Source organism: Trachurus japonicus, chromosome 5 (genome assembly GCF_045865225.1).
Source record: "Trachurus japonicus isolate A0001 chromosome 5, Traja_1.0".
NCBI classification, from domain to species: Eukaryota; Metazoa; Chordata; class Actinopteri; order Carangiformes; family Carangidae; genus Trachurus; species Trachurus japonicus.
In genome coordinates, this window is record NC_140911.1 from 35,678,862 (window position 1) to 35,706,727 (window position 27,866).

The following is a 27,866-nucleotide window of genomic DNA, read 5'->3' on the forward strand; positions in this document are numbered from 1 at the left end:
TGATACAATAATATACTGTAACCCCTGTTAAACACTCATATTTGAAATTGAAACCACTGTGACATCAGCAAATCATCTTTGTGTGGGAGACCAAAGACATAAGGACAGTTTCAAACAGTTCTTAACATTACAATCAACAATAGACCATTCGCCCAGATAGAAACACACACCTGCCATTTGTAGTGACGATTTCACAGTGGTGATTCTCCAAACACAATATCTCTCACAAACTTGCATGATCAAATCTGTTGATAGAAGGAAAAAAAACGTGGATGATGGACAATGTAGCAGCAAAAAGCAAAAAGGATCGTCACTCATGACTAGCCTAGAATTGGACCACACCCCCAATTGTTGAAGGAAGGCAAATCGAGCCCAAGATCGCCCAAACGCTACAAGTAATCCAATGGGTTAGGGTTAGGCTGCTGTCCTCCTGGGTCAAGGAAGGAAGGAAGGAAGGAAGGAAGGAATGATGAAGGGAAAGAAAGAAGGAAGGAAGGCAGGAAGGACAAAGGGAAAAAAGGAAGGAAGGACAATGGGAGGAAATAAGGAAGGAAAGATAGATGGAGGGAGGGAACAGATTGGGTCAAAAAATAAGGAAGAAGTAAGGACGAAGGGAAGGAAGGGAGGGAGGCAAAAAGGATTGTGGAAAGAAGGAATGTAAAAGGAAAAGAAAGAAAGATGGAGAGAGGGAACAGACCAGGTCAACTGGATCAAAAGAGGAAGAAAGAAGAAGTAAGGACGAAGGAAAGGAAAGAAGCAAGGGGAAAAGGATTGTGGAAAGAAGGAAGGATGGAGGATGTGAACAGATTGGGTCAGTTTGACCCAGAAGGACAACAAGAGGGTTAAACACTCATGTAATATGCCAGAGGTCATGGAGAAAAAATGAGCTGATGTCCTCACACCCTCCAAAGATCACAAGTCAATCAGCTGCCTCGGCTCCTTCCACTTCCTGTTTCCAGTCTCCAATTAGCTCTCTGGTCCCATGGACAAACCGCAGCTTGTTCTGTACAGGTGGAGAGCTTGTACATGTTGTACTCATTCACACTCATTCCTCTGATCTCCTTTCCCTCTGCCACACAATAAACTACCCTCCCACACTAATACACACTGAGCCCAAAAGTAGGAGCAGAGAGCGAATCAGGTCCGGGACTGGAACATTGTGTGACAATGACCAGCCAAGCATGAACCACCATCATCACGGCCAAAGCGGGGCACTGCAGGGTCAAAAAATCCCATTAAATCTAAGTTAGACTTCGGGACTTCTGGGAAAAGCTTTGAAGACGTGCGACATGATTTGCATTCATTTACCAGCGGTGTCTTGACCTTTTTTGTTTTCTCCATAACATTTCACATCTTTCAGCGAAACGCATCTGAGAACTGACAGCTGGGAATGTCAACCACTTTTTGTTTACACCTGAGTGTCACCAAAATGTCAAACATCCAGTGAGCCATTTCTTTGTTTTACTCTCTCTCTCCGCCTTTGAATCCTCAACATTTAAATTTGGAGCCGTAATGAAAGAGACTACAGTCTCTACAGCATTACTTTCTATAATGCCGCGCTCAGTTTTGAGGAAGAATACAATTTGTGAGGCGGGAGGGATTATGCTGCATGTGTGTGGGGTTGTGTAGAGCTCTCTGTGTGTGCGTGTTTTGTGTATTCTTCTAAGTGTGTTTGTGAGTGTGTCTGATGGGCTTGAAAAGGAAGATAAATGGTCTGTAGCTACTGAGGCCAATGATTTCATTCAGCAAACAGCACTCTGGCTAGTCTGAGGAGGAGAATGTGTGTGTGTACAAGTGTGTGTGTGTGTATGGAGAGTCTCAGATGGTAAAGTGAGAGTCAAGACAGGGAGGATGACAGAAGAGGGGAGGGGGGGGGGGGTTGTAACAATACAGATGCCTGATTGTACCTGAATGCATCGTGCACTTGTGCATATCTTCACACACACTTAACTCCTGGAAATAATCTGCTGGACTCAAGTTGCTGCGCAGTGGCTCACTGATTCATTCTGATCATTCTGAATAAATGCCCCCTCCTCTCCCCCTCCCCTCCCATCCTCTCAACCCCCTCGGACGGCTCAGGGAGCGCTGCGCGACTGACAAAATACTCCCCCATCACATCCTCAAGCTGCTGATCCGAGGACCGAGCAGGGCTGCGTGCGCTTCTCTCTCTCTCTTTCTCTCTCTCTCTCCTTCATCATCTTCTCCTTCTTCTCCTTCTTGCGCGCAAACAACAGCAGCCATCTGAGAGCGCGCGAGGCGAGCGGTCTTTAGGAGTTTAGGGGGGGAGCTCAGGCAGAGAGGGACCGGACCGATGTTGGCACCGCGCACCGGCGCTCCTCCACGATGTGCCAGTGCAGCGACTCATCCGGAGCGAAGCAGCAGAGACCGGGCTCCCTGGCCGAAGCCGGGAAGCTCTTCATCAAACACACCACGCTGCACGGCTTGAGGCACATCTTCCTGAGCGGCTCCTACCCGCGCAGAGTCGCGTGGCTGCTGGCTTTCCTGGCCGCCCTGGCTCTCCTCTTCACCTGGTCCTCCAACAGAGTGCGCTACCTGCTCTCCTCGCCCGTCTACACCAAGGCGCACATGGTTTACGCCAAGCGGCTGGTCTTCCCCGCCGTCACCATCTGCAACCAGAACCTCCTGTTGCCGCGGCGCATGAAGAAGACGGATATATTCAGCGCGGGGAGGTGGCTGGGGCTCCTGGGGAGGAACTGGCAGGTGTCCCCCGCTGCGAGGGAGGCGCTCACCCCTCTGAGGGGCGACGACGAGCCGCCCTGGTCCCCGCTCTCTCGGATTCTGGACTTCAACCACTTTCTCCCCCCTCCCCGGGAGTCGCAGCCGTCCATGAGGCAGCTGCTGGACCGGCTGGGACACCAGCTGGAGGAGATGCTGCTGTACTGCCGCTACCAGGGAGAGCTCTGCGGCCCGCGCAATTTCAGCACCGTGAGTGACGCCAAAGTTCGGCTCCCCCCCCCCTCACCCCTCCCCCTCCCCCTCCCAACAGGTTGGATGCATTTTATTAACAGAGGCGTTTCTAGACACTCTGGAAACTATGAATGATTCAATTCTGCACTATGCCGGCCCAGTGTCATGGTTATCTATAAAACGTACCTTGGCTACGTTGGTCCAAAGCGCAAAAACACTGAGGGTTTACAATAATGGCTCTTAAATTGTATGACTGTTACATTTTTTCTGACTATTTTTTTTCCTATTGTTTTTGCGTTCAAGTCACGTGACTCTCAAGTTTCCAGCCTTGCAGAACAAAAAACATAGTAAAGATTTCTATAAGTTTGAATGGAAAAATCTATATTTCGAGGTAGTTTCTGCATAAAAATGCCCTTTGAATACATTTCTAGCGAGAAACATATATTTTATGTTCAATATATTCGCTCAGTGAATGTACATAATCATTCGCTTGCTTGTTGTTTTTTAACATCTAGCCAGAATAATTCGAAACTGCAACGTTTTATGCTGTCACTAGGGTGGTTACATTTTTATATATGATACTGGGTTGATGTGCACAACATTCAATGTACACAGCCAGTGACAACATGAGGTGGTCACCGATATGGACCAATGCCAGCCGTCCCTGGGGGGCCCCCTTCCAGCTCAGGGCCCTGGGCTGCCTGCCCTGTTGCAACGCCTCTGCATCTTATACAGTTCTTAGGCTCAGCCAGGAGTTAATTGCCCGTCAGTGTTGTCTATGGATAGATATCAAGTGGCTACTCAATTAATTTGCTTTGACCGTGCAAAGCAGCGGGAGGTGAGCGCACAATGCAGCATTCCTCCTCTCTGTTGCTTGGTAATTTGCCTCCGTGGTTCAATTAACTCTCTCCCTCTCCAGCTCTAGTGGCGTAAATGCCACTATAATATTTGTGTTCGGACTTCTTTGCCATGTTGCTCCACAGAGGGCACATAGTGATTTATCTCACATAAATGAATTTCAGCTGACAATATACACCCGTGATATTACTCTAATAATGCTGCTTCCCCAAATTCACTGACTCGACACATTTATGTGCTGTAAAATTCTGTAATGAATGATAATCTTTCATATGAGTTTTTTTATTTGTTCTTCATTCTTTCACTCACTGCTCATATTAATTCGATCCAAACCTCTGTTTCTGTCTGTCTCATTGTTTCACCCTCAGACGTAGACACAGTGGGATATTAGGCTTGTGAATACGACACAACAGTATCAAAAAAGTTGAATGATTGTAAAGGGGAAGATTGCACAGAGCATCCACCAGCTTCGAATGGGTCTCCCCTCTGTCGTCCATCACCACAGGATCAATGTGTGTGCACAATGCTTTGCTCATGAGGGACCAATCTTCCCCTAATGAAGACTTTTGATTCATTTAGCACCGCTTTACAATGCTGCCCGACACCGTGATGGAGAGCATGTGAGTGCTAGCCTGGCTGGTAAACTGCAGCCGAATTGATTGCTCTATTGGGAACAATGGGAAAGCCAGTGTCTCATTTCCCAAATTTGTTTTCAGTTAAGCAGACTCTCCCCTGGTGTTTGAAAGAGCTTGATTTTTTTTGATTTTTTTTTGGGCGGGGGGGGTGTTTTGTGTGGTTTTGAATTTGCAGCAGCCATGGCTGAGGATTATTTTATGTTCTGAGGGACATTTATAATCTAAAACTCTTCGTCTCAGTCAGTAGCAGTGGCATCAAAACATATCCCCAACTAATGCATGGAGAAGCAGCTATACTTTTTCATTTTATTTTATTTTTTCTTCCTCTTAATCCACAAATTTAAAAGCAACACATCTGGAACCGCAAAACAAGTTATCACAGACCAACACATTTCTTCTTACCACCATATTTAGGAGCGTTTCATGTTGTGTAGTGTATTTTAAAGGGTGACCAAGCAACAGCAAAGTATTTTAGAGATAAACATAATACCGAGGTCTGGGTGTTAGTGCATAGATAATCGATGATGCCCCCTGCTTGGCCTGGGGGTGTGAGACGAGCCGTCGGCATGAGTCAGACCAATAGAATCAGTCACACTTGAGAAGTGAGGTGTGGAGGAGGATGGCGAGCCTGTCTACATACAATGGGATTCAGGATGTATTGACTTTTGTGCAGGAACATCACCACCACCACCACCACCCCCAACCCCCTTCCCCCTTCCCCTCATGTTGCCAGATCTCTGGTAGAAACCATAAATTTGCTCCCCATGCAGGCCTCATCAATCCATCCCACCTCCCGTGCAGCTGTTTAACCTTAATTTCGTCTGTGCTTGAGCAACACACGTGCTTAATCCTCATCACGGTGGCCTCTACCTCACTCACAGACATCGATTTCAGGCACCAAATCCACTGGAGAACATACTGTCAGCGTCTGTTCCACATTTACACCCAATCGATCGACAGTTGAATTCTTGCTGTGTAGTCTGAATAAAGGTGGAATTGCTGTCTGTGTATCTGGTCTTAGATATCGGTGTAATAGGGGTGTGAACTGGAAGAGGAAAATCTACTCTTAAGCCATGCAATTGTTTGTTCTATGGAAGGAAACTGACCAAGACTTTATTTCTGACGTATATCCCAACTTTGCTGTCTCTGCAGCTCCATTTTATCTGACAGCATCGTTTTATTTCTGAGGTGTGACTCCCTGTATCGTGACAGTGCTCCCTCTCTCTACAGTTTATGTCCTTTCTTGAGCTTTTGCAACTTCATCAGTCAATCGTTGGACCAATGGCATCGGAACTGCAGATTTTAGAAACTCTTGAACACCTGTAGGGCCTCTGATCCAGTATCATCCTTGACCTTGGAAACAGCAGACGACAAAACAGTCTCGCCTCGAGGTTCGTTGAGTAGCTGCTCTGAATTCTCGTCATGCTGTTGAGGTCTGTCTGAGATGTTTTTTTGTGAGGCTGATATTGAGGCTGCGTATTAGTGTTGATTTGAGTTGCACTGCATTGTAAAGTGCACACCCTTACAAGCAGCTCATCAGAAAGTAAACTGCCACACTTCATCACCCTCTCATATGTAGCTTCATTTGTTTAGATAGATAGATAGATAGATAGATAGATAGATAGATAGATAGATAGATAGATAGATAGATAGATAGATAATCCTTCTCAGGAAATGATGGTAGTTACAGCAGCAGCATTCGCATGTCATTCATTGCATCAATAAAAAAAGATAAATAAACAGCTCTATCTAGAGAATTGCAGACCTGAATATAAAATTAAGCTATAACTCCCAATAAACTCATACACCTACAAGTAGAAATGCAATTGCAAATAAATAAATATAAATACTGTAAATACATCAGAGGTAAAAGATTAAAACTAATTATTATTTAAAACAAGTTCTATTTTAAAAGGAAAGTAAACACCATGTGATGTAACTGTGTGTGTATATCGCGACAAACCCTATTTTTAGCTGAGCTGATTCCGCGTCGTGTCGGTGAAACCCAGACAATCTTTAGGTGTGTTTTTCTAGCTGTCATAACCCGTCACACCCCCTTAGCGCCCGGGCGCCGATCTTGAAATCCATGGAGAGCAGGAGATAGTGGTTCCCTGGCAACTTTGGGGAACAGCTTGTGAATCCATGTCACATTGTCATGTGAAGGATAGCCGAGGGCCATCTCAACAGCGTCGGGCTGTCTGTCTGTGAATTATTCATCGGAGAGAGAGACGGTGACATTTCCACACCCTGCGAGGACGAGAGAGAGGGTGATGTCTCTCTCAGCGGTTTTTTTTTTTTTTTTCCTCACAGGTGGGGCCAATTTAAATATTTCATTTCTGTGTTTACAAGTTAAGGAGATACAGTGGTTCACCTTCCAAATGCAACGTATAGGGCTCAGCGTTCAGCCATGCAAGAAACAACTGCAATATGGGATTTAACGCCCCAGGAAAAGCTGCTTAAGAATCACAAGCACTCCTTCACCCTGAATGCTAAATGTATTTGAACAACAAGGTTATTAGCAGTAAGATTGAGATGTTTACTTTTGCTGTGCAGAGCCATTCAACACAGCCCTTTACACTATTTTGTATTATTGGACTTTCTCTTTTAACCCTCCTGTTGTCCTCCTGGGTCAGGGAAGGAAGGATGAAGGGAAAGAAGGAAGGAAGGACAAAGGGAGAGATGGGAGGAAAGAAGGAAGGGGAAAAAGGAGGGTAAGATAGGTGAAAAGATTGGGTCAATTGGGTCAAAAATGAAGGAAGAAGTAAGGACGAAGGAAGGAAGGAAGGGAAAAAGGATTGTGGAAAGAATGAAGGAAAGAAATATGGAGGGAGGGAACAGAATGGGTCAATTAGCTCAAAAGAGGAAGGAAGAAGAAGTCAGGGCGAAGGGAACGAAGGAAGGGAAAAAAGAAGGAAAGAAAAATGGAGGGAAGGAACAGATTTGGTCAAGAAAGGGAGCAGAAGGAATGAAGGAAGGAAGGGGAAAAGGATTGTGGAAAGAAGGAAGGGAGAAAGGAAGGAAGGAAGGATGGAGGAAGGCAACAGGTTGGACAACAATATACTACACAAAAGAGGAAGTTTTCCTGCCTCAAGTAATACACAGATCTTGTCTTTGTGTTATTTGGGGTATTTTTCACTACACAAACTCTTCCATCAGATAGAAAAGCTCTTTCACAATAAGACAAGAGGAGGCATATTTAGACTAAGCATAAACCTCAAAGACAGAGAACACAGCGAAGACTCCCCAAGGTCACCACCAGCACCCACTGCTGCTGCGCTTCACTCAGTGCAGTCAGTACAATCTCCCGGTTACCACAGCAACTCTGACTGCCGGCCTCCTGTTGTCAGTCACCACATTTTCAACACATACACGCAGATGGCAAGCAAGGTGTGTCTGTACACACATCCACACATGTACTGTACTGTACGCGCACTCACCCGTTCACAGCCCGCTCATTCATATTCTTGTTTCTGGCGCATAATGAGAAACAGGCGCACAATCTCAGACAATCTTATCACTGCTTTCTTCATCTGCCAAACGCTTTCCTCTTTTCAGAGCGAGCGATGCTGCTGCTTTCTGTGAACGCTCAAACGTGTCTCCCAAGAAAATCAGTCTTTGCAAACTATAAATACATAAAACCTTGGACAGAAATTGTTCTAACAAGTTGATTCGTCTTTTACTTTCTTCTTTTCTTTTGCTTTTCTTTTTAAAAAAAAAAAAAAATATGGCTTGTTTTGTTGTTGCAGGACCTCATAGGGGAACAAATCAGCTTGCAGGTTCTAAACTAAAAAGCAAAGAACTTTTTTTTTCCTGCAGGTTTTTGCCCTTTGTTATCGTCACATACTGATCCAGGTGCCTCTGTGATATCTCAAGATTTACTTGCCTCTACTCCAGCAGTAAGATGGATTTCAGGGGAATGTTATTGATGTTTATATCCTGCTCTGGAGTCACTGCACATAGATGGATGTAGCAGCCACAGCTTTTGACTCTTTTTGCCACTTGTGCACTTGAAAGGTCACATCTCATATTGTGTCTGACTATCAGGCAGCCTTTCATTACATTTCATCACTTATGTGTCTTAAAAGCCCCGGTATAGCCTCGGCCTCGCCCGGGAAGGAAATCCGTCGTGATTCACGCTCCATTCTTCCTCCCATTCACTCCAATGAACTGGATTCACATCACAGCAACTTTTCCTTTTGTGAGACGTGGTTGCAATTTTCCCTGCTCCGTCTATCTGGTGTTTGTGACATTTGAGTAATTTGTCATGAAGCGCTAATGTCTGACTCATAAGTCACCCATGTAATAAACGCCTCCATATGTGTTCCCAAGGCCCTCACAATACAGTGGCAAGATATAAAGCTGCAGCATTTTTAGGCAGCCTCAGCAGAAAAAAAGCCTCTTTGTACAAACTGTGTGCGACGTGATGGACTTATTTGTGCTGCTATCTTAGAGTGGAGCCTTATCGCCATTGTATGTTGTGAGCACAGCATTTTGACAAAGACAGAGTAGAAGCAGAAGATTTATTTCAGTTATTGCTTCTCTTCCTATTTCCCTTTCTATCCACGAACCCCTCTGTCGTTTCTTTTTTCCCATTTTGTCATATGAATGTCCAAATGTTGAAGGTTAATATTAAGTTAATTGTGAACAAGGATGCTCCGATACAGCGCTCACGATCACGCAGCCCGATAACAAAGTAGAGAATGTCGTATTTGGATCCTGGCCATGATTTTCAATTTCCTAATGTCTGTGATTCAATTACACATCCATTAGTTCACTGGCAGTCATGTCTATGCCAGCAGGTCGCAGCTCCATACTGCGCTCAGTAACTCTCCAGCACGTGTGCCTGATCAACCAGTAAGACAGCGTTCGTTATCATGGAGAGCAGGTAGAGTTGGGTTTTGATGAAACAGCAGCGTGTTCATTGAAGCCCAAGTTGCGTCTGCAGATGGTGTGTCAAAGAGATGAAAGTGGAACTGGAGCATGTTGACCCCATTTGATCAGTCTTCCTATGTTCAAGAATCTTTGAATCCACTCGAAAAAAAGAAAGAGCAAGGTGATGATCTGATTAAACCTGAAACAGTCGCCGAAAATTGTCTCTTTCCAACTTTCAAAAGGTGAATATCTGCTGAATTATTCAGTTTTCAATCATGATAAACTGAACATTTTTTTTATTGTGGACTGACATAAATATGCAGTGTCAACTTGGGTATGCGGTGGACATTTCTTTTACAATTTGTATTTTTGTTTGGATAATTAATCATGAAAATAATCAGCTGAGTGATCAACAAAAATAATTGTTTTTCAAAAAATATATTCTTTGATGATTAAAATGACACTGTGTGATGAGAAACACCCATTATTTCCCAGAGCAGATGGGGACATGAATGTTGTTTAGCATTTTTCCTCAACACATGATTGAACTGAAGTTTAATTTTCTGTCGGGTGCTTTATTGATTAATGTAATGATTGATTCAGCTTTAATAGTGATGGTAATAAAACATATATCATGAGGTCTTTGAAGCCTCCCTTTCTGAAATAGAAAAGGACTACAGTGAGATTTTGAAGGATTTGCTTTGATGCCAGCAGTCGTTGTTGTTGTGTACTGGGATCTCTCATGCAGAGGATAGCCCACTTTGAAATAAAAGTCATGTCAGATTCACTCAGGCATATACTGTATCACGCAGCGCTGAGAGGGCTGAAAGCTGAGTTTATCAACAGCATCTCAAAACTAAGACTTCTGAGGTCTGCAGCTGACAGAGCAACAAGGACGGGTTACTCCGGGTGCTTTTAGTGCTTTTGAAACAATCCCCTGCTTAGCACTACCTTTATCTGCACTCTTTAAGGATTAAAGGCACACTGTGAGAAACTGAGAGTTTACCTCGGGGTCAGTAAATAAAGTTAAGCTGATTCGTGCATATTCCTTTCTCTCTTAGGTCGTTTGTTGTGGCTAAAATCACTGAAATCCTTTGTTGTGTATTCTCTTTTATTTTCAGATATTCACACGCTATGGAAAATGCTACACCTTTAATTCTGGACAAGATGGACGACCCCTGTTGGTGACGATGAAGGGTGGGATGGGCAACGGCCTGGAGCTGATGCTGGATATCCAGCAGGATGAATACTTGCCTGTATGGGGAGAGACTGGTAAGCTTCTACCTGGAGGATACATCACACCAAACATCCCATACAAACCAATGAAAACCTCAGCTAAACCCAAGCGATTGGTGTTTGTTTGGCCTTAAGCGAGGAGTTGTGTTAAAAGATTTTTTTTAAATCAATTAAACACAAAGTGGCCTCTTATTTTTAGTGCTGGTGCACTGAGAATTCTCAGGGGGTAAAAAAAGCTATCACAGAGATTCCCCTCTAATCCCCGAGCTGCAGGCCTGACTAGGTTCTATTACGCTCTCTGCAAAACCCTTTTGATGTTATTGTAAAGCCCCTAAATCCATTTAGTATAGTGAACATGTGCATACTTTAGGCCAAATAAGATACAGTTTTATTTTATCTGTAGCAAATGTACAGTCAATGACAGCCCTGAAATGTGAAGTTCTGTGAAATATTCTCTGCGTTTTTCATTAATCATGAGTGATGATCCAGAAAACTACACATTCTGATCAATGGATTTGAAATGCCCTTGCTGTAACCACGGATCATATCGACTAAGCTATTTAAAGACCAATGGATACTGTTTAGAAGTATTTTATTCCACTGTAATATAATTGTATCACTTGTCACTTGGACGTTAAGTCCAAATAAATCAAATGCCTACTGATTCGTTGGCCCAATATAAAACCAGGAGGTTGCTCCATTCAGGGTCGTCCCCTCATTAACACAGAGGAGTCTCCTCGGTGCTGCTCCAGGAGACCTCACAACTCTGATTTTAATGCTGCAGCACATGCTGCTGTGTGTTTGTATCAATATTTTATATGGGGAAATGAATGTAAAGAGAGTCACGAAAACATTCTGCTCACAATCACCATTAAACATGAAGCAGAAAGAACGCAGCCGTGATCTGAATGTAATGTTTAAATATAGAGCTGTATCTAGCGTAAATGGTTTAATATTATTAATATTAAATGCTCTTTATGTAAGATTAATAAATATTTAAGGACTTGGAGGAAATGAGGATGAAACGCCCCAACTTCATCACACACTATAGCCTCGTGTTATTTACTGTAGTTACATACTTCGTCTTGTTTTAGTATTATGCCACAACTGTTTATATGATAATCAGGGGCAACTTTTATAATGACTTCACAAATGTTCTTTTGTTTATTTGTGAAGTAGATTAGTATGTAGTTTTCCAATTATCAATATGTTGTTGTCAACATTCTACAACTTTACTACTACTTTACTTGTTATGAGGAGCTATTAGCCAACATTAGCCGTGACAGCTGTTTACTTACCAGTCCAGAGGAAGCATTTGCAAGTTCACAATCAAGCTTCCTTTGCTCCTTTAAGAGCTGCCTCTACCAATGTAAACAACATCAATGGTAATGTGTGTTTTGCTTCTATTTCTTTCTATTGCTTCTTTTGTTTTCTAATATAATGAAGTTAGCATGTTTCCAAGCTAGACCCAGACAGGCTAGTCCATCTAGTCACTTCCCAGTACAGAGTCATTGGCTCTCATTTATCAAACGTGCAGACACCAAAAAAAATAGGTGAACGCCAAATCTACCACAAGGATCGGCATTTATCAATCTGAACGTGAGCATAAGGTACGCAGAAATCTCACACCAGCTCTGACCAGGTGAACGCACATTTGAACATGTAGGAACGAGTGCTGCTGTGTCAGAATGATTATTAAACCATACTAATGCAGCGATGCGGACCTCATGTTGTTGTTTTTATTAGTTAGCCTAAATGAATAAATACGACACAACCAAACTTAACTCGACTTTTATTTGGAGCAGCTGAGGTGAATCGTTTTAAGCCACCAGATTTATCAACACCACACCGGTTCTACACCGAAATCGGCAGCGTACACACTTTTCGTAAATCACACCTGACACTTGGCGCACACTGATATTTACACCAGAATCTACACCAGGGGTTTCGTAGACCATGCGCACACCAACAGACCTCAACGGGCTGATGATGCCAAAGTAGTCTGGGAGGAGGTTACTGATATTGTTACCCAGGTTTGTGCTGACATGCTGAGATCTACCCAGTGTAAAAAAAACACACACACACACCCCTTTTCCATTAATAAAGACGCTTTCATCTCTGTTAATTCAGTCAGGCTGAGTTTCCATTACGCATGCCGACAGCCTTTGATCTGTCATCAGTGTGACGGGACAATCGATATAGATATAAGTTCATGTGCTGATTCAGATAGGTAGAATAAATAGTGGTTATTGTGATTATTTATTGCATCTAAATGTGCCTGGAACAGTGGAAACCTGCCTGTGAGGTCTTGGTGACGTGTGCGCACTGTGTGTCGGTCAGCAAAAGAAAATGTGTTGTCTAACCAGCCCACCAGCTCCTTGAATATCACACACCTGATTTTTGTTCCCAGAGACTTGACACGTTTGACATTAATGCCAAATGAGACAGATTGGCTCCTCATTAATCCTATTACACCAGCGTGTACTACCAGATCTTTATTCTGGACTGATGCCGTGCAGTGCAGGATGAGCCATAGCTACAAACACCTGGGGCCTAATTTATCAATGCGAGTGTAAAACATGTTCAGAATATGTGTGTGAGAGCCGTCAAGGAGTGTGTTATTTATAAACATGTACAAATGCATATGATGAATAATGGATCTCACATCCAAGTAGTCATTCACATACATTTATATACAGATTCAAACCCCTGAAAGTCTTAGTGTCTTTAATGTAGAGTTACTTGTTATCATGGCTGGCAGCAGAGTGATCTTTACAAGATTTACTCTGTGTGTTACTGTGTGTGTGTTTGGCTCTGAATAAACACACACGTTCAAAAACAGGAAGAAATTGATACATCAGTTTTTTCCACAGAAATGCCTGTATACATGATTTAAGCTCAGAACTCTGCAAACTCATGGTTGATAAATGAGCACCCAGGTCTAAACTGGTATTTGCCAAGGAAAAAATAATAATTCTCGATATTCATTCATCTATATTCATACATACACTGACTGACTTATCCTCTATAGGATTGCAAAGCGGTGGAGTATATCCCAGCATGCATTGGATGAGAGACAGGTTACACTAGAGACAGGATGGCAGCCAACACATAACACTCCCATTCACACCTACAGGCCATTTTTCAGTCCTTACCTCACCTGACCTGCTTGTGTTTGGGCTGTGGGAGGAGATGTGAGCGCCCAGAGGAACCCAGACAGAGGCTGCACCCAGGGAAAAGATTCAGGCTCCACGTAGGAATAATACTGTTGGGCATGTTGGTTTACAGATAACCACTGAGCCCCCTCTCTTGCATTAGTCAGGATCAAATAATCACAAGAGAGCATAGCAGGATACAACGAGAGAGAAATCCAAGAAAAATGTGTGTTGGCGAGTGTGACAGGGTTGTAATTTTCTTGTTAAAACCACCTCTGGTTATATCAGACACTTCTGCTGAGAAATTTCCCGTGAAATTGCTGCCTACATGGAGTAGTTTGACAACAAAGCACAGGTAGTGTCAATTCTGATCACACTTATGTAAAATTTCATTATACCAATTGTGTAGAGGTGACAGATGGCCATACCTTAACACAGTGACATGTGCTTTCGCGAGCAGGAGCTCGGGCACTACTTATGCATGTGTGCTGCTCCAAGCCTAAAGCATTTGTCTCGGCAACAGCAGAGAACGTCTTTGTATGCAGCCTCAGAAGAGCAATGTGTAACAGTTAGAGTCTGACACTCTTTGTCGAAGCTCTCCCGCTGAATTCCAGCTGCATCCCTGAGCTCTTTAATTGAAAATAGTGAGAAAGCCTGGCACTTAGAAGACGATACCAAGTGACAACCGGGGAGGAAAGGCAGCAGGAAACAGACATCCTACTTTATCCCCATGCCAGCGCTCAAAAGAACTAAATCTTCTGAATCCTGCCTGCCATCGCCGTGATAAGCAGTGCCAGGTCTCTGCAAATGTGATACAAATATGTTTGCACAAGCACAGATTTGAGCCACCCGTGACATTGTGATGTTCCCGCGATCTCTGTATCAAAGAGGCCCATCTGCTTCATTTAAAATCTATACAGCCGAGCGCTGCAGTGAAGGAAGCTGTCAGCTGTATTGATTTTCCTTTTATCCTCATCATCATTTATTTATTAATTCATCCATTCATTCCCGTGGCCCCTTGTAGTAAATAAGGCTCCTGTGGGAAATGTATTGTCATCAACTGCTTCGCTTCAGTAGTGCATCTCCTTTATCCTGTCACTCCTCAATCCAGCGCAGCATGTTCGCTGTCCGTAGGCTACCACTCCATACTGTAGGTAGAACTAATGAATTAGCATTTGGACCCTGGGAATGGTTCTTTCCAGCTGAAATAGTAAGTCTTTTTCCATGTCCCATGTTTCTCATTTGCTGGCTGAAACATATTCCACGACTAGAAAGCTTTTTCTCCTTTTGATTAGTAACAACTGCTGCTGGTTAAATCATGCAGGCCAATGTGTGCATACAAATCATCATTCTTGTTGTAAAATGTCCTAACCTCTTCTTGTCAACAGACGAGACATCGTTTGAAGCGGGGATCAAAGTTCAGATCCACACCCAGGACGAGCCGCCGTTCATAGACCAGCTGGGCTTCGGAGTGGCGCCCGGCTTCCAGACTTTCGTATCCTGTCAGGAACAACGGGTACGTAATAATAAGTTTATTTGAAAACAGGGACAGTGCACATTAATAACATTACTGTAAATGCGCCAGTATTAGCCAAGAGGCTATTTTTCATCTGTAGTCCCCAGACGGATGTTAAAAAGTCACCCTAAAAACAGAATATGAATATGATTAAAATTACAAAGTTATTAGCCAAGGCAATCTACAAACATGCACGGCAATTAACAACTTGACAACATCCATCAGAAAACATAATTCAATACATCCCCAACACATGCAGCAAAAAGACCCATGACGCAAGACACATCACACCACAGCATGCAAAGCAGAAGCACAGACACAAACTGCATGCATACACAGTAAAAACGAGACCACAAAAAGACATGCATGCCGACACAGGCAGACAGACAACAACAAGATGGCTACAGGTTCAGCACAGACGGACCGGAGAGAGGAAGGAAGGTGTAAAAGAACTAGTGCTGACAGAGCTGAGCACCAGTTAACCATCTCTTCAAATGAGCTCTGAATAAGTTGTAGGTATCCAGGTCTCTAACAGTAGCTGGGATGGAATTCCACTCTAGTGCAGCTCTAACAGAGAATGCAGACTGACTAAATGAACTTTTCCTAAATGGAATAGGTGGAGGCGTGGTGGAACCATATAATCTTGTGCATAAGACAGGCATTTACATATTTAATCAAACTGTCCCAACTCAACAGATTATATTTTCTTAATATTGGACAATGATGAGAATGTACTGGTTTCTTGTCAAGGATTTTAACTGTTCGTTTATACAAAGATTCTATTGGTTGGTCTTGGGAAAGATGACAGAAATGAAACACAGAAAATACAAGAAAATGCCGCATCTTGTGACATTTTGTCGAGTTTGTCTGCAAGTTAATTTTTGGCTATTAAATGAAATGCCAATGGATTTCAGAGAGTTATTACGTTGGTAAATCAAACAGCCAGTTGTGAAGTGAAAATCAGCCATTTCAGCTGTAATAACAATAATAAGAGCCATTATTTCTAAAGCTTTTCTCAAAACAACATCACAGAGTGCTTCACACACAAAACCAAAAAAAAGATACGTATTGATATAGCAAAAAGGAATGGTGCTATATAAAGTAAGGGTTTAAACTGAGCTTTAAGTGAAGGTTTAAAAGAAGTCACTGATGCAGCAAGGTGAATTTCAACGGCAAGGCTGTTCCAGAGTGTGGGGGCCTTGACAAGGAAGACGTGCCCAGGGGAATGCTCACAGACTTTTGGTGCAGCTACTGTGTATACAGACACAGGAGCTCACAAATGTGTGCAGAACATGGAGAGATTGATGTGTAATTAATGAAAACGATGAAACAGTTTATCTTGAAATTCTGACGTGTTCAATGATCTGAACATAACGTATGTTACTGACACAACAATGAAAAGAAATGAAGTCGGCTGCTTTCTTCTGGCTTTGAGTCAAGTATTGACAATACAAACCACCAGGTCTTTGATCTGTATGTATGAAGCCATCACCTCCACAGCAACAGTGCCTTCCTCTGCTGTTAGTACCATTCATTTGCGAGTCTTCACAGCGTGGCCAGGGCTTTTAATATTACTATTTATTGAATTGTCTCAGCTAAGTTGTTTCTTACTTTAAAGGGAGATTGTGTAACTTCTCCTGTTATCTATTCACGAAAATCGATTATTTCGTTAAAAGGATGTTTTTCATTAATCAGTAATCCCCCCCATCAACAAACTGAAGTGTTCCGGTAAGCTCTGAATTTGCCGTTCATATCATTCATATATACATGGAGCGGGTAAGTGCAGTGAGGAGGAATGGAGCGTTACACTGATGCTGCATTCACGTGCAGTCGGGCAGACAGCCGTCGGTAACAAACCAGATGTCATTTTAGTCACAGAAGTGGAGAGAAAGCTGGTAAAACGTGGGTCAGGTAAATAATACAACATTGCCATGACAACATACAGTATTGTCACGTGTATTGTTTTGCCTCGTGCTGACGGACCACTTGTTTACATAGAGGCTTGTTTATGCCGTTACGTGCAGCGGCTGTCGTCTGTCTGCCGTCTGCCCAATTTCATGTGAATGCAGCATGAAAAATACGATTGAGTTGCTTGTGATATACAACCACAACGCTAGATGGGAGTAATTCCTACACAATGTACCTTTAAGTTGTTACTTACTGTATTTTGAAAATATGTTTCAGTGTCAAAACCAGTTTTCAGAGAAGCTCTTCTTCTCCCTCACTTGGACAGTTGCAAAACATACATTTGAACCAAGATTACATAATTGTCTTGGGTTACCTTGCTTGGTGTGAACGTACTGTACTGCAGCTGATACAGCAGGATGTAAACCACAGGAGTATCCTGGGATGGTTTGTGGCGTTTTGAAGTTTTCAACATCCAGCATGGCCCATGTGACCCTGCTAGGGTTGATCAAGCCCTGGACTGTGTCCCAGTAGCACTGACAGTCTAACTGCTCACTCCCCTTGATGCACAACCATCTGGAGGATCTTCCTGCTGCCTCTGAGGCACTCCTCGGGGCTCTGCCCTTGTCTGCCCCCATCGCTCCCAGCAGACAGACAAAGAGCTTTACTGAACTTTCCCGAGCAAGTCAGTATCTCAGTCATTTGAAATTTAAACAGTGAGCACAAGCTGTTCAGTTTGAGAGCTTATCTGAAACGCTCTCCGTCACTTGAAACAATGTCAAGGCAGATGTTACACATTTTGAACATATCTAAAGTTCCAGCGAGTGATATATTTTATGTGAGTTTTGAATCTAATATTCCCTTTAATGTGAAGAGGTGAATAGTACTGAAACTTCTCAGAACACTGTCACCCAACTTTCTGCTCTGCCTCAGACTGCAACCACTGTTCGCTCAGTGGTTTTAGTTTTGTGGTTCACTCAGGGACATTGTGGTTTTCACAAAGAAAGGTCACAGAGTAAACTGGAGGAAAATAGAAGCAGTGAAAATACTGATGCTCCTGTGCACACACAGCAGCATGATTGGTGGTGCTGACAACATGTAGCAGATCATATTACAACTGATTTGATGCTAAACGTACTCTTAATACAACATTTTCCTAATATATAGGCCTATATATAACATTTCCAAACAGTAACCTGATAATCACTCTGATCATAGTAAAGGCAGGGTACTGAGGACAATCAGCAGCTTTATTTGCTGCACAGTTCAATGCATTAATTGAATATTTCCATTTTGTTACTTCATACTATTTGTACTATTATTTGCATTTTACTTAAAAAGTGGTGCATGGGTGGGGCCCATCATCACAGTGTGAGATTATAAATAGTTTGCCTTTCCACCTAACAGATTTCCAGTCTAATCCCCTCAGATGGTTTCATTTAAATATCTTTTTGAGGTCTGAAGCAGTTAAATATATATATATATTGCAATAGTTCATAAACAGAACGAGATTATGGAGAATGGCTGCACAAGGTGAATGCAGAATGTTCATCAGTGTTTATATTCCTAGGTTAATCTTGTGACGATTTGTAGCAGGCCAAAACCACTGGACTAAACTGTGACAAGCCACAATAGGATGCTATTTAGTTATTATTGCATCAGTTACACATACTGTAGAAGAATAAAATCTTGTACATCTAATTGAAAAACCTCTTCCACCACTTAACAGTGTTTTCTGAATGTGGACATCCAACATCTGTACATGTGCCACAGTGACTGAGCTGTCCAGCAGCGGAACATACCTGTCACCACGGCAACCCGTCACCCTGTCCAAGGCTTCTGTTGAGTTCAAATGAGGCGTCGCACACTGTAAGCGCTGCACTGTCAGCAGTAATGCTGTGTTTTGAAGGATAAATACTGCGCTCCTCTTTCACACAAAGGAGGTTGAAAACATCATTTTGGCTGGGGATCAATGTTGGGTTTCACATAGACGGCAAAAAGTCTGCCACAGACTCATCAATAACCTGTCACAACAGTTGAAAAGACATTTACTTTTTTCTTTTTTTTCTTTCATAGGATGAAAGTTAAAAAAGAAAAAAAAATGGCCTTTTGATAGCTGGAAATCGAACACTAACCTTCAGCTTTATACCACTAAGCCACCAATCCCACAGTGCAATTGCAGGGACTGTTGGGGTCTGTGGGCCCCTTGGAGACCTCTGCATATTTACACACTGGGTTGCCTCGGCATCATTAAGAAACACAGCTTGTAGAAGCATCTCGCTCAGTGAAATGGAGTGTATGTAGGTTATTCCTCTGAACTGTGAATAATTCTGTGGGGTGAGATGGCAAGCATGTAGCCAGACAAATCATATACTCTGACTCCTAATATGCTACAGAACCATGCATAATGAATGGAGGAAAAAAGAGGATGGATTTTGGGAGTGATCTCAGTCCTTCCACGTCCACACTACGAGTGAGTGTCTTCCAGTGTCGGCGGGCTGCAGCAGGATTTTGCATGCTGCCAATGTCGCATCTGCAGGAGACTGTTCCTCTTTGTTTTTTCTCTTTCTCACCAGCTCCTTTTACTTTTCCCATTTCCAACGGTCATTACAATTCCTCTAATACAATTACTCTCTAACTTAATATGATTCTCCCCTCTCTGTCGCTCTCTCTTTCTGTCCCTATTTATTCAGTTACTTCATTGGCTGGCAGGCTCACTCTTCATTAATCTAATGCAGTTTGCTCACATTCATTCAACTCCCTGCTTCAGCAGTCTTGTAGTGTAAAACTGTTGGAGGATTTTTCAGCCGGCCAAACTGTCACTCACCATGATCCCACAAAAGAGAAATCTGCAATTTCCCACTGCACAATATATAAAGCAAAAAATGTTTCTTCTCACAGCTTTCCTCCATCCCTCCTCCCTCTCTGTCCACTGAGTCTTGCTCATTCCCTCTTTTCTACCTTTTACCCTTCTGTTTGTGCTCTCCCGTTCAGTTAATGAAGGGGGAATTGAGGTCGCAATCTTAACATGATTTGTTTTCTTCTTCACGCTCGTTAAACAGCTAACAGCACAATAAAACGTCCAATAAAATCTCTTCTGTCAGATTCACTTTTGCCTGGGCAGAATTGAGCTTTTGCGCAAGTTTAAAGGACAATTCTGGGCAAATTCAACTCGGGGCTGTATTTTCCTATCATTTTAGGTCTAAAAGATTTTCAGTTTAATTGCTCCTGTTTTGCAGTAGTTGTGTCTGTCCCCGCATCGCCACGGCAGCAATGAATGGGAGCGGATGGAAGTTCCGCTGCTTAGGCTGTTTACATCCCTCAAAGCCATAATTTTTTTCCACAGACAGCGTCAGATGGCTACTCAAACATGCACCCAGACAGGGTACAGGGGACAGACACAACTACCACAAAACAGGAGCAATTAAAATGAAAATCTTCAGATGCCTTCTTTTAGACCTAAAATGTTAGGAAAATACAGCCCCGAGTTGAATTTGCCCGGAATTGTCCTTTAAGCAGCGGGGAGCGATGTTGCCACAAGGTGCTTTAGCAGATCAGCGAGCATGTGGGAGCCATTACCAGGTCATGTGGCTCCTCCAGTCGGTCTAATCCATGTGATGAGGTGGATAAATACACAAGAACCTATTATTGATTATGACATTTTACCCGGCTCTGATGGCTTTTATGGTCTGTTTGACTTTGGAAAAGGTCCTTCATGTAGAGTCATTATAATAAGATTTTAATTTTGTGGTTTTCCCGAGGTGGTTTTTCCACCGTGTGCATATGCCAGTGTGTGTGGATACCTTATGTACCTGTTGACCATCACCATAGGTTATTAGTAAGCAAATCCAGCGCACGCCACACATGGCTGCCTCTTGCACTTGAGTACAAATTGTAAAACGCAGGTCCCTAAATCACAACAGTGGCCTTTAATTTATTGCTGTGTGAGCACTCAGCGATGCACCGTCTGAGCCGATGAGACGAAAACACACAGGCTGTCTTTATAGATTCCTCCTTCATTTTTAATGCAGCAAATTTTGCCCATCTTTTTCTTTCAAAGGCATCTGAAATGTAAATGAACGGGCCTAATATTTTAATTTACAATATGCAAATTGCAAAATGCAGTCTGCCAGAGTGATTTGAGCTGTTTTTAGATGAGAAGTATAGAAGCAACTTCAAGTTTACACAAGTTTCTCTGGGGTTTGCTTCCAAGCAGGAGGTGTGTATGTTTTTGAATAATCAGAGGAAAAATTAAAATGTGGCTCAGAGAAAGATATATAAAGGATAAAAAAATCAAAGATAAAATACAAAGCATTAAAATGAAAAACTATATTTGCCTTGTGTGGGTTTTTAGTATATTAACTGTAAAATGTGCTTATGTTACAGTTCTAAAGCAAATTCTTCAGTATATACAGTATTATTGACTCGAGTGCACACAGAGCTGTGCAAAAGATTAACAGGGAGGACGAGATAAGACAAGGCCAGGGATAAGAGGGGGTCAGAGATCAGCATGGAAAAGCCTGAGGGGGCGAAGCTTTTCCTGAGTCTTCAGAAATCGCTATGTGTCTGCATTTAGCACTTTTCTCCGAGTGATAGAAGCGTCTATTTGTGGATCAAAAACACAAGGAACATGGAACAGCGCTTTTCCCTGCGGCAGAGCTGTTCACTGTGAAACTCTTTACAACATCACAGCTCCACTACGCAGCTGATACTATTCAGTTCCTGCATGAGGAGTGGGCAGTACAATGAAAGCACAGAGGGGGAAGTAGGCGTAGGAGACGGGCTCCCACAAAAAGCACCATTATACACACGTATTCACCGTGGGGTAAGAAGGAGTTTCACTTTCTGTGCCCAAATGCATTAAATGTCTAATGGCTTCTCATATAGACGGGGTAAGGAATTTATCGTGACGTTGACAGAGAGTGTAAGGTGTTCAACATACAGTGTGCTCTAAAACTCAAGTGGTTCTGCACTGTTGCCCCCCTCTCTCTCTCTCTCTCTCAGCTAACATACCTTCCTCCGCCGTGGGGCGACTGCAAGGCCACGCCGATGGACTCGGATTTCTTCAACACTTACAGCATCACAGCTTGCCGGATCGACTGTGAGACGCGATACCTGGTGGAGAACTGCAACTGCAGGATGGTGCACATGCCCGGTAGGAAGCAAGCAGCAATGTTACACTGTTTATAAAGTTTTACGGCGATAACAGTGGTGCCATGTTGTTGTGCTTGTGTGGAAGTCCTGTCATTTGAAATTGTTGTGAAATTGAAAAACAACTCCATAGCTTTTTTTTTTTTTGCCAGCGACTGCAGATAATCAAATACTTTCACACTCCAATGAATCGGAAAACTAAACTATTTTCGCTTTGTGTTTGTGCAGTGATTACAGCTGGCATTTGCCGTCTTCCTCCTACATTTAATCACTGTGTAGTATCTGAGACGGCGAATTGAAAAGGAGTTTGGCTCGGTGGGAAACATTGGGATCTGGCCTCTGTTACCCCTCGCTCTCCTGTCCAATAACTGTTAATGTCTCTCTCTCTCTCTTCCGTCACGGTCACTTTCAGCAGCATGTTTGCATATAGAGAGCCAGACAGATCTGTCTGTGTGATGGTCAGGATTAGCTGCTATCTTAAAGTGATTGTGCAGTTGATTAATGTAAGACTACAGAGGACTCCCCTGTTGAAATCCTCTGCCCGTCTGCGCCTATTCATCTCCTCCTATCTCTTCTGTCATTAAAATGGTTTTGAAAGAGTATGAACCAAAATGGAGTGAATAATTGCAGCTTGGATATAATTTCCCCGACATCTAGGACATGATTTTTGGGATGGCTCATCGGCCAGTGGGAGAAAGAAAGATGGAGAGGCCGACAGACACTGATGATGACAGGCAGCGCAAGTACAATAAAGTTATTGAAATAAATCACGAGATGTGATCAAGTTTGTAACAAATATCCAGTCAGAGGGAAACCGGCGTACACAGGACAGTAATGACAGTCAGAGATGAAATGAATTACAAGCCCAGATCTCATCATCCTTTGTGCGTCTCTCAAAGCCTCTTCTTCTGGTGTTCAGACCGTGAAACATTGTGTTTCCTCTGCTTGTCCTCAGGAGATGCCCCATATTGCACCCCAGAGCAGTACAAAGAGTGTGCAGATCCTGCCTTGGGTAAGGAGATAACCCAGCATGCTGCTCGTCTGTGTGTATCTATGTGTGTGTGTGTTATACACTTTTCATTGTGTATTTCCCACTGTTCAGGGCTCCTGATCCAGGCTGATAACAGATAATAGTGTTCCTTCAGCTTGATGGTAGCCATTCTCAAATAGTAAACCTCAGGCCTTTTCACACTCCTGTCTCTCCATCGACTGATACCTTTCATGTCTGTTGCTGGTTGTTTACTTATTGACTTGTAATCTCTGGCTCTTTCATGACACTGTCTCATGTGTTTGCCCGTGGCCTCGGCCGCTGTTGTTTCTCCATCCCTGTCGGCGTGTCTTCTGTCTTTTGTATTTCTCACGAGGGTCTCTGGACGTCTCTCCTCGCGGCGTCTTTTCACAAGTTTTCTTTGACGGTTTTCACTCCCCGGGCACCCGTGTTTGTCATCCTGGGGTGATGACAAGTATATCTGTCTGCCTGTCTTCTTTCTTTCAGTCTGTCCTTCTCTGATTCTCTCTCTTCTGCTCCCTCTCTCTCTCTCTCTCTCTATCTCTGTCGACTTCATTTTTTTAGACTTCCTTGTCGAGAGGGATAATGAATACTGCGTGTGCGAGACGCCGTGCAACTTGACACGCTACGGCAAAGAGATGTCCTTTGTCAAGATACCCAGCAAAGCATCAGCCAAGTATCTTGCCAAGAAATTCAACAAGACGGAGCAGTACATAGCGTAAGTTTCACTTTGATGTCTTATTTAACCCAGGACGAGCTCAAGACTTTTTTCGCATTTCATTAAGTGATGAGACTAAATGTACCCAAATTGTAGAGAATTTGTTTCGTCTGATGTTTGATGTCACCAGCATCAGTTCTAATAGTTTTTTTCATGACTTTGCGTTTCCCATATTCATAAAGTACATCTGGCGCAATAAATCCTATTTTATAGTGGTTAGAATGTTTTTGCCAAAAGTGGTGAAATGATTCAGTTTACCAATAGCCTCGACTGTGTAGCTTGTGGTGCTGTTGAGATGACTCACAAAACACCTTTTCAGCCATAACTCAAGAATTCATACACTAGTTATGACATAATGTAACACAAATGTCTGCAGTGATGACATTTATGTGCCAGTGGTCAGAGGTCGACTTCACTGTGACATCATAATGTTCTGCAAAAGCACCTCTGGCCATTATTCAGTGCTCTGAGTCTAGAGGGTGAGATTGTGGCCATATATCCTGCAACTTGACCTGGTTGGCAGAGACACACAACCACAACACTGTGATAATAATCCCCCTTTTTTCTAAATGCACCTGCATGTACTAATATATGCCACAAAGAACACTTCCTCACTCAAGCACAGCTCAGAGTTTTTATCATCATCCATTTGAAAGACCTTGTCTGAAATTGTTTGCATTCCAAGTGCAGCCTTAAAACCATCATAAAATTGATAACAAAACATGAAATGTACTTTGGGTTATATACTGTATAGTGTCTTTGTGTATGACAGACTCCTTCCTGTATCACTGTTCAGCCCTACAGTCATGACAATTTTCAAACAGAGCTTTGTGATGTTTGTTATGAGGGACCACGACTAAAATCGAATGTTTATTGCTCTAATTGGATTAAATCACTGTGATACAAAAACACTATTAAAGTTGCTTTGCAGATGTCTTTGTACAAGGTCACATCACAAATGTCAGTTACCAACATGAATAAGAAAAATATCCTTTATTTCTTGTATAATGGAATTAGAGCGGCTCGAGATAGATTTTCTCTGAGGCAAATATCTTGAAAGCTGCACAGTTGTAACTAGTTCACTTTCTCAAACCTGGATTTTCCCATTGAGATGTGGAAATAGAAAGAGAAGCTTCCATTCAGAGCTTAACTTGATTAATCAGCCAAGTATTGAGTGTTTCTTTGCCAAATGTACTGAAAAGATCAAAAGTAGTTCAAGGAAATGAGGAGAGGGTACAATAATAGTTGAATCTTTTATCTATCATTCCCAGCAGAGCTGTTGAAGACAAGATAATTACACCATATGTAGCCAGGCTGCTGCAAAAACCTTTCACTTCTCTGCTCTGAAAGTTTTCTTCAATTCCCTCTGGATAGATGTGAGTCCATCCAGTTCATTTTTTTTTTTTTTTTTTTTTTGACTGGCCATATTTCCAAGCGATGTCAGTCTGATGAACATTAGCTGGAAGTGTTCTGGTATCTGGGCTGCACTGTGTTTAGTGGTGTAAAACTGAAGACTTGGACAGTGAAGTGTCTTTCAGCTGGGAACCACAACTCCACAGCGTCATGCTCTGTGGATTGTTGCTCTGATCAGATACATCGTGGGTTACTTACTCACAATAAGAACACCTGACAGCAAGGAAACATCATTCAAGCTTGCAAGATGACACCGCCACCATATGGGCCTACAAATCAGAGAGCAAACGCCCAGGAATGTCGGCAACAACAAGACATAAGCCACCTATTCAGTGATTCACAACCAGGGCCACTGGCACCCCAGGGGGTCACTATTTGTTGCCAGCCAATACGTGGAGAGATTGCAGAGATACTCAGCGGATAGCAAAAAAGTAACTGCACTTTGATTAAAAAATGTATATCCACATTTCGAGTCAGCTATAACATAGTTTGTATGCATGGAAGCTAGTGAACAGGAAAGCAGGGAGGTTCTGAACAATTACCTTAAAATACTGGATTAAAGGTCAAACTAGATAAATGTTAAGTCAGTTTGTCAAAGGATGCAGATAAGTGGCTGAGCGGGGCAGCTCAAAGTAATGGATCAACAGTTCAAATGGCTAAAAGTTAGGGAGGATCAAATACGTAGTTCACATAATGGATAAACAGATCTCCATCATTATCTGCTGTGATTTGCATTTGGTCGTTTCAGCTCGGCCCTGAGATTTATCAGGGTTTCTTTTTACGACTGACAGATCATCACTTGTCTTGGCTTAAATTTAAGTAATAAAACAGTGCAGCGAGCAAAAAGAAAAAAAGAAGGAAACTACAAAGTCGACTTGTGGTTTTGATCTCATCTCCAGTGGGGTGTGAAGTCTGATTCAGCCCACAGAGAGGATATTCAGGAATCAAAATAATAGTCTGTCGTGCCCTGGGCCTTAAAACTAATTCCCATTCTTTTTGTTTCAGCTGAAGCCACGCGGTTTAGACATTAACACAGTACAAAATCAAACACATGTCATCATTTCCCTTGTATTCCTCAATGATCAGGCCCACCTTGGGGAAATTAGTTAGTGACGACAGGTTATTTGCTAAACTTGATGTATTCGCTCTGGTATCTGCAGGAAGTGGCAGGCTCACCAGTCGTCTTCTCTGCCTGAGGACTCTCTGATAAAAAAAAGAAGGAAAGTCTATCAAATGGAAACTGAGGCGTTTGATTATGTGACTTAAGTCTTTGCGCTCCCCTCTCTGTTTACAGTGATAACATTCTGGTTCTGGATATCTACTTCGAAGCTCTGAACTACGAGACCATTGAACAAAAGAAAGCCTACGAATTGGCAGGCCTTCTGGGTAAGGAAATGGCTGTCAAGTGTGTTCTTGGGAACAGAATAGTATGCAGTATGCAATGTGACAGATGCTTTTTATCCAAAGTGACAGCAACGCTAGTGCTTGCAATTTTATAATAGGTGCTCGCGTCCCAGGAGACACACAACTGTCTCTTAAACTATCTTAGCTTTTCAACTACACTTTGTGAACATATCTGTTTTCCATTAAAGGTATAATATGTAGGAATTCCCCCCATCTAGCGGTGCGGTTGCATATCGTAACGTATTCTTGATGTTGCATTCACGTGAAATCGGGCAGACATCAGACAGACAACAGACGCTGCATGTAACAGGATAAACAAGCCTCTATGTAAACAAGTGGTCCGCCAGCTCGAGGCAAAACAATACAGGCGTGGCAATATGTTGTCATGGTGATGTCGTATTGTTTATGTTTACCTGACTCACGTTTTACCGTCTTTCTCTCGTCGAGTAAAATGACATCCGGTTGGTTTGTCGACGGCCGTCTGCCTGACTGCACCTGAATGCAACATCAGTGCCTCCGTCCTTCCTCACACTACACAGTGGTGACAGTTTTAAAAGGCGCTACCTGGAAAACTTTCTCCCCGAGCCGACAGCTCCGCTGAGTTTCTATGGTTACCTACGGTCACGCTGCCACTGAACGTAAAAAATGGCGATGCAACATGGCAGCCTCGGTTCTGTGCGTCACCCACTTACGTATTTGTAACGACTTGTAACAATTAATTCTAAGGTACGAGAAAGCTTTCATTTGTATGCGGGTGTGATTCGACTTCAGTGAAATACGTATTTATGAAAGCAATATTTGATTTTTGCTGATAAAAAGCCAAATAAGTTACATACTGGGGCTTTAACTTTCACACCTTTGATTGGGAAACAGTGTCAGGGCTAACCGCCTTTTCATATAAATGCACACAGGGATGATCTCTGTCTCTCTTGGTATCATTTCTTGCTTTCTAATCCAGGGGACATCGGAGGTCAGATGGGTCTTTTCATCGGAGCCAGCATCCTCACCATCCTCGAACTCTTTGACTATCTTTATGAGGTAAAATATCTCTCTCCGGAATATCAGC

The 27,866-nt window shown here is 42.8% G+C and overlaps 1 protein-coding gene across 2 annotated transcripts in view; it reads left to right on the forward strand.

Annotated features, from left to right (window-relative positions):
* asic1b (acid-sensing (proton-gated) ion channel 1b) overlaps positions 1-27,866 on the forward strand; it is a 192,805-nt gene that overhangs the window by 160,818 nt on the left and 4,121 nt on the right. The window contains exons 1-8 of one of the 2 annotated variants that reach the window (XM_085777721.1): positions 2,312-2,946; positions 10,415-10,565; positions 15,073-15,200; positions 22,110-22,260; positions 23,212-23,268; positions 23,830-23,983; positions 26,691-26,782; positions 27,759-27,838. In XM_085777721.1, the coding sequence (XP_085633847.1) occupies positions 2,344-2,946; positions 10,415-10,565; positions 15,073-15,200; positions 22,110-22,260; positions 23,212-23,268; positions 23,830-23,983; positions 26,691-26,782; positions 27,759-27,838 (1,416 nt within the window). In that variant the 5' untranslated portion in view covers positions 2,312-2,343. Of the gene's footprint in view, positions 1-2,311; positions 2,947-10,414; positions 10,566-15,072; positions 15,201-22,109; positions 22,261-23,211; positions 23,269-23,829; positions 23,984-26,690; positions 26,783-27,758; positions 27,839-27,866 lie in introns of those variants that run through there. The other variant, XM_085777722.1, reaches the window with a different exon arrangement.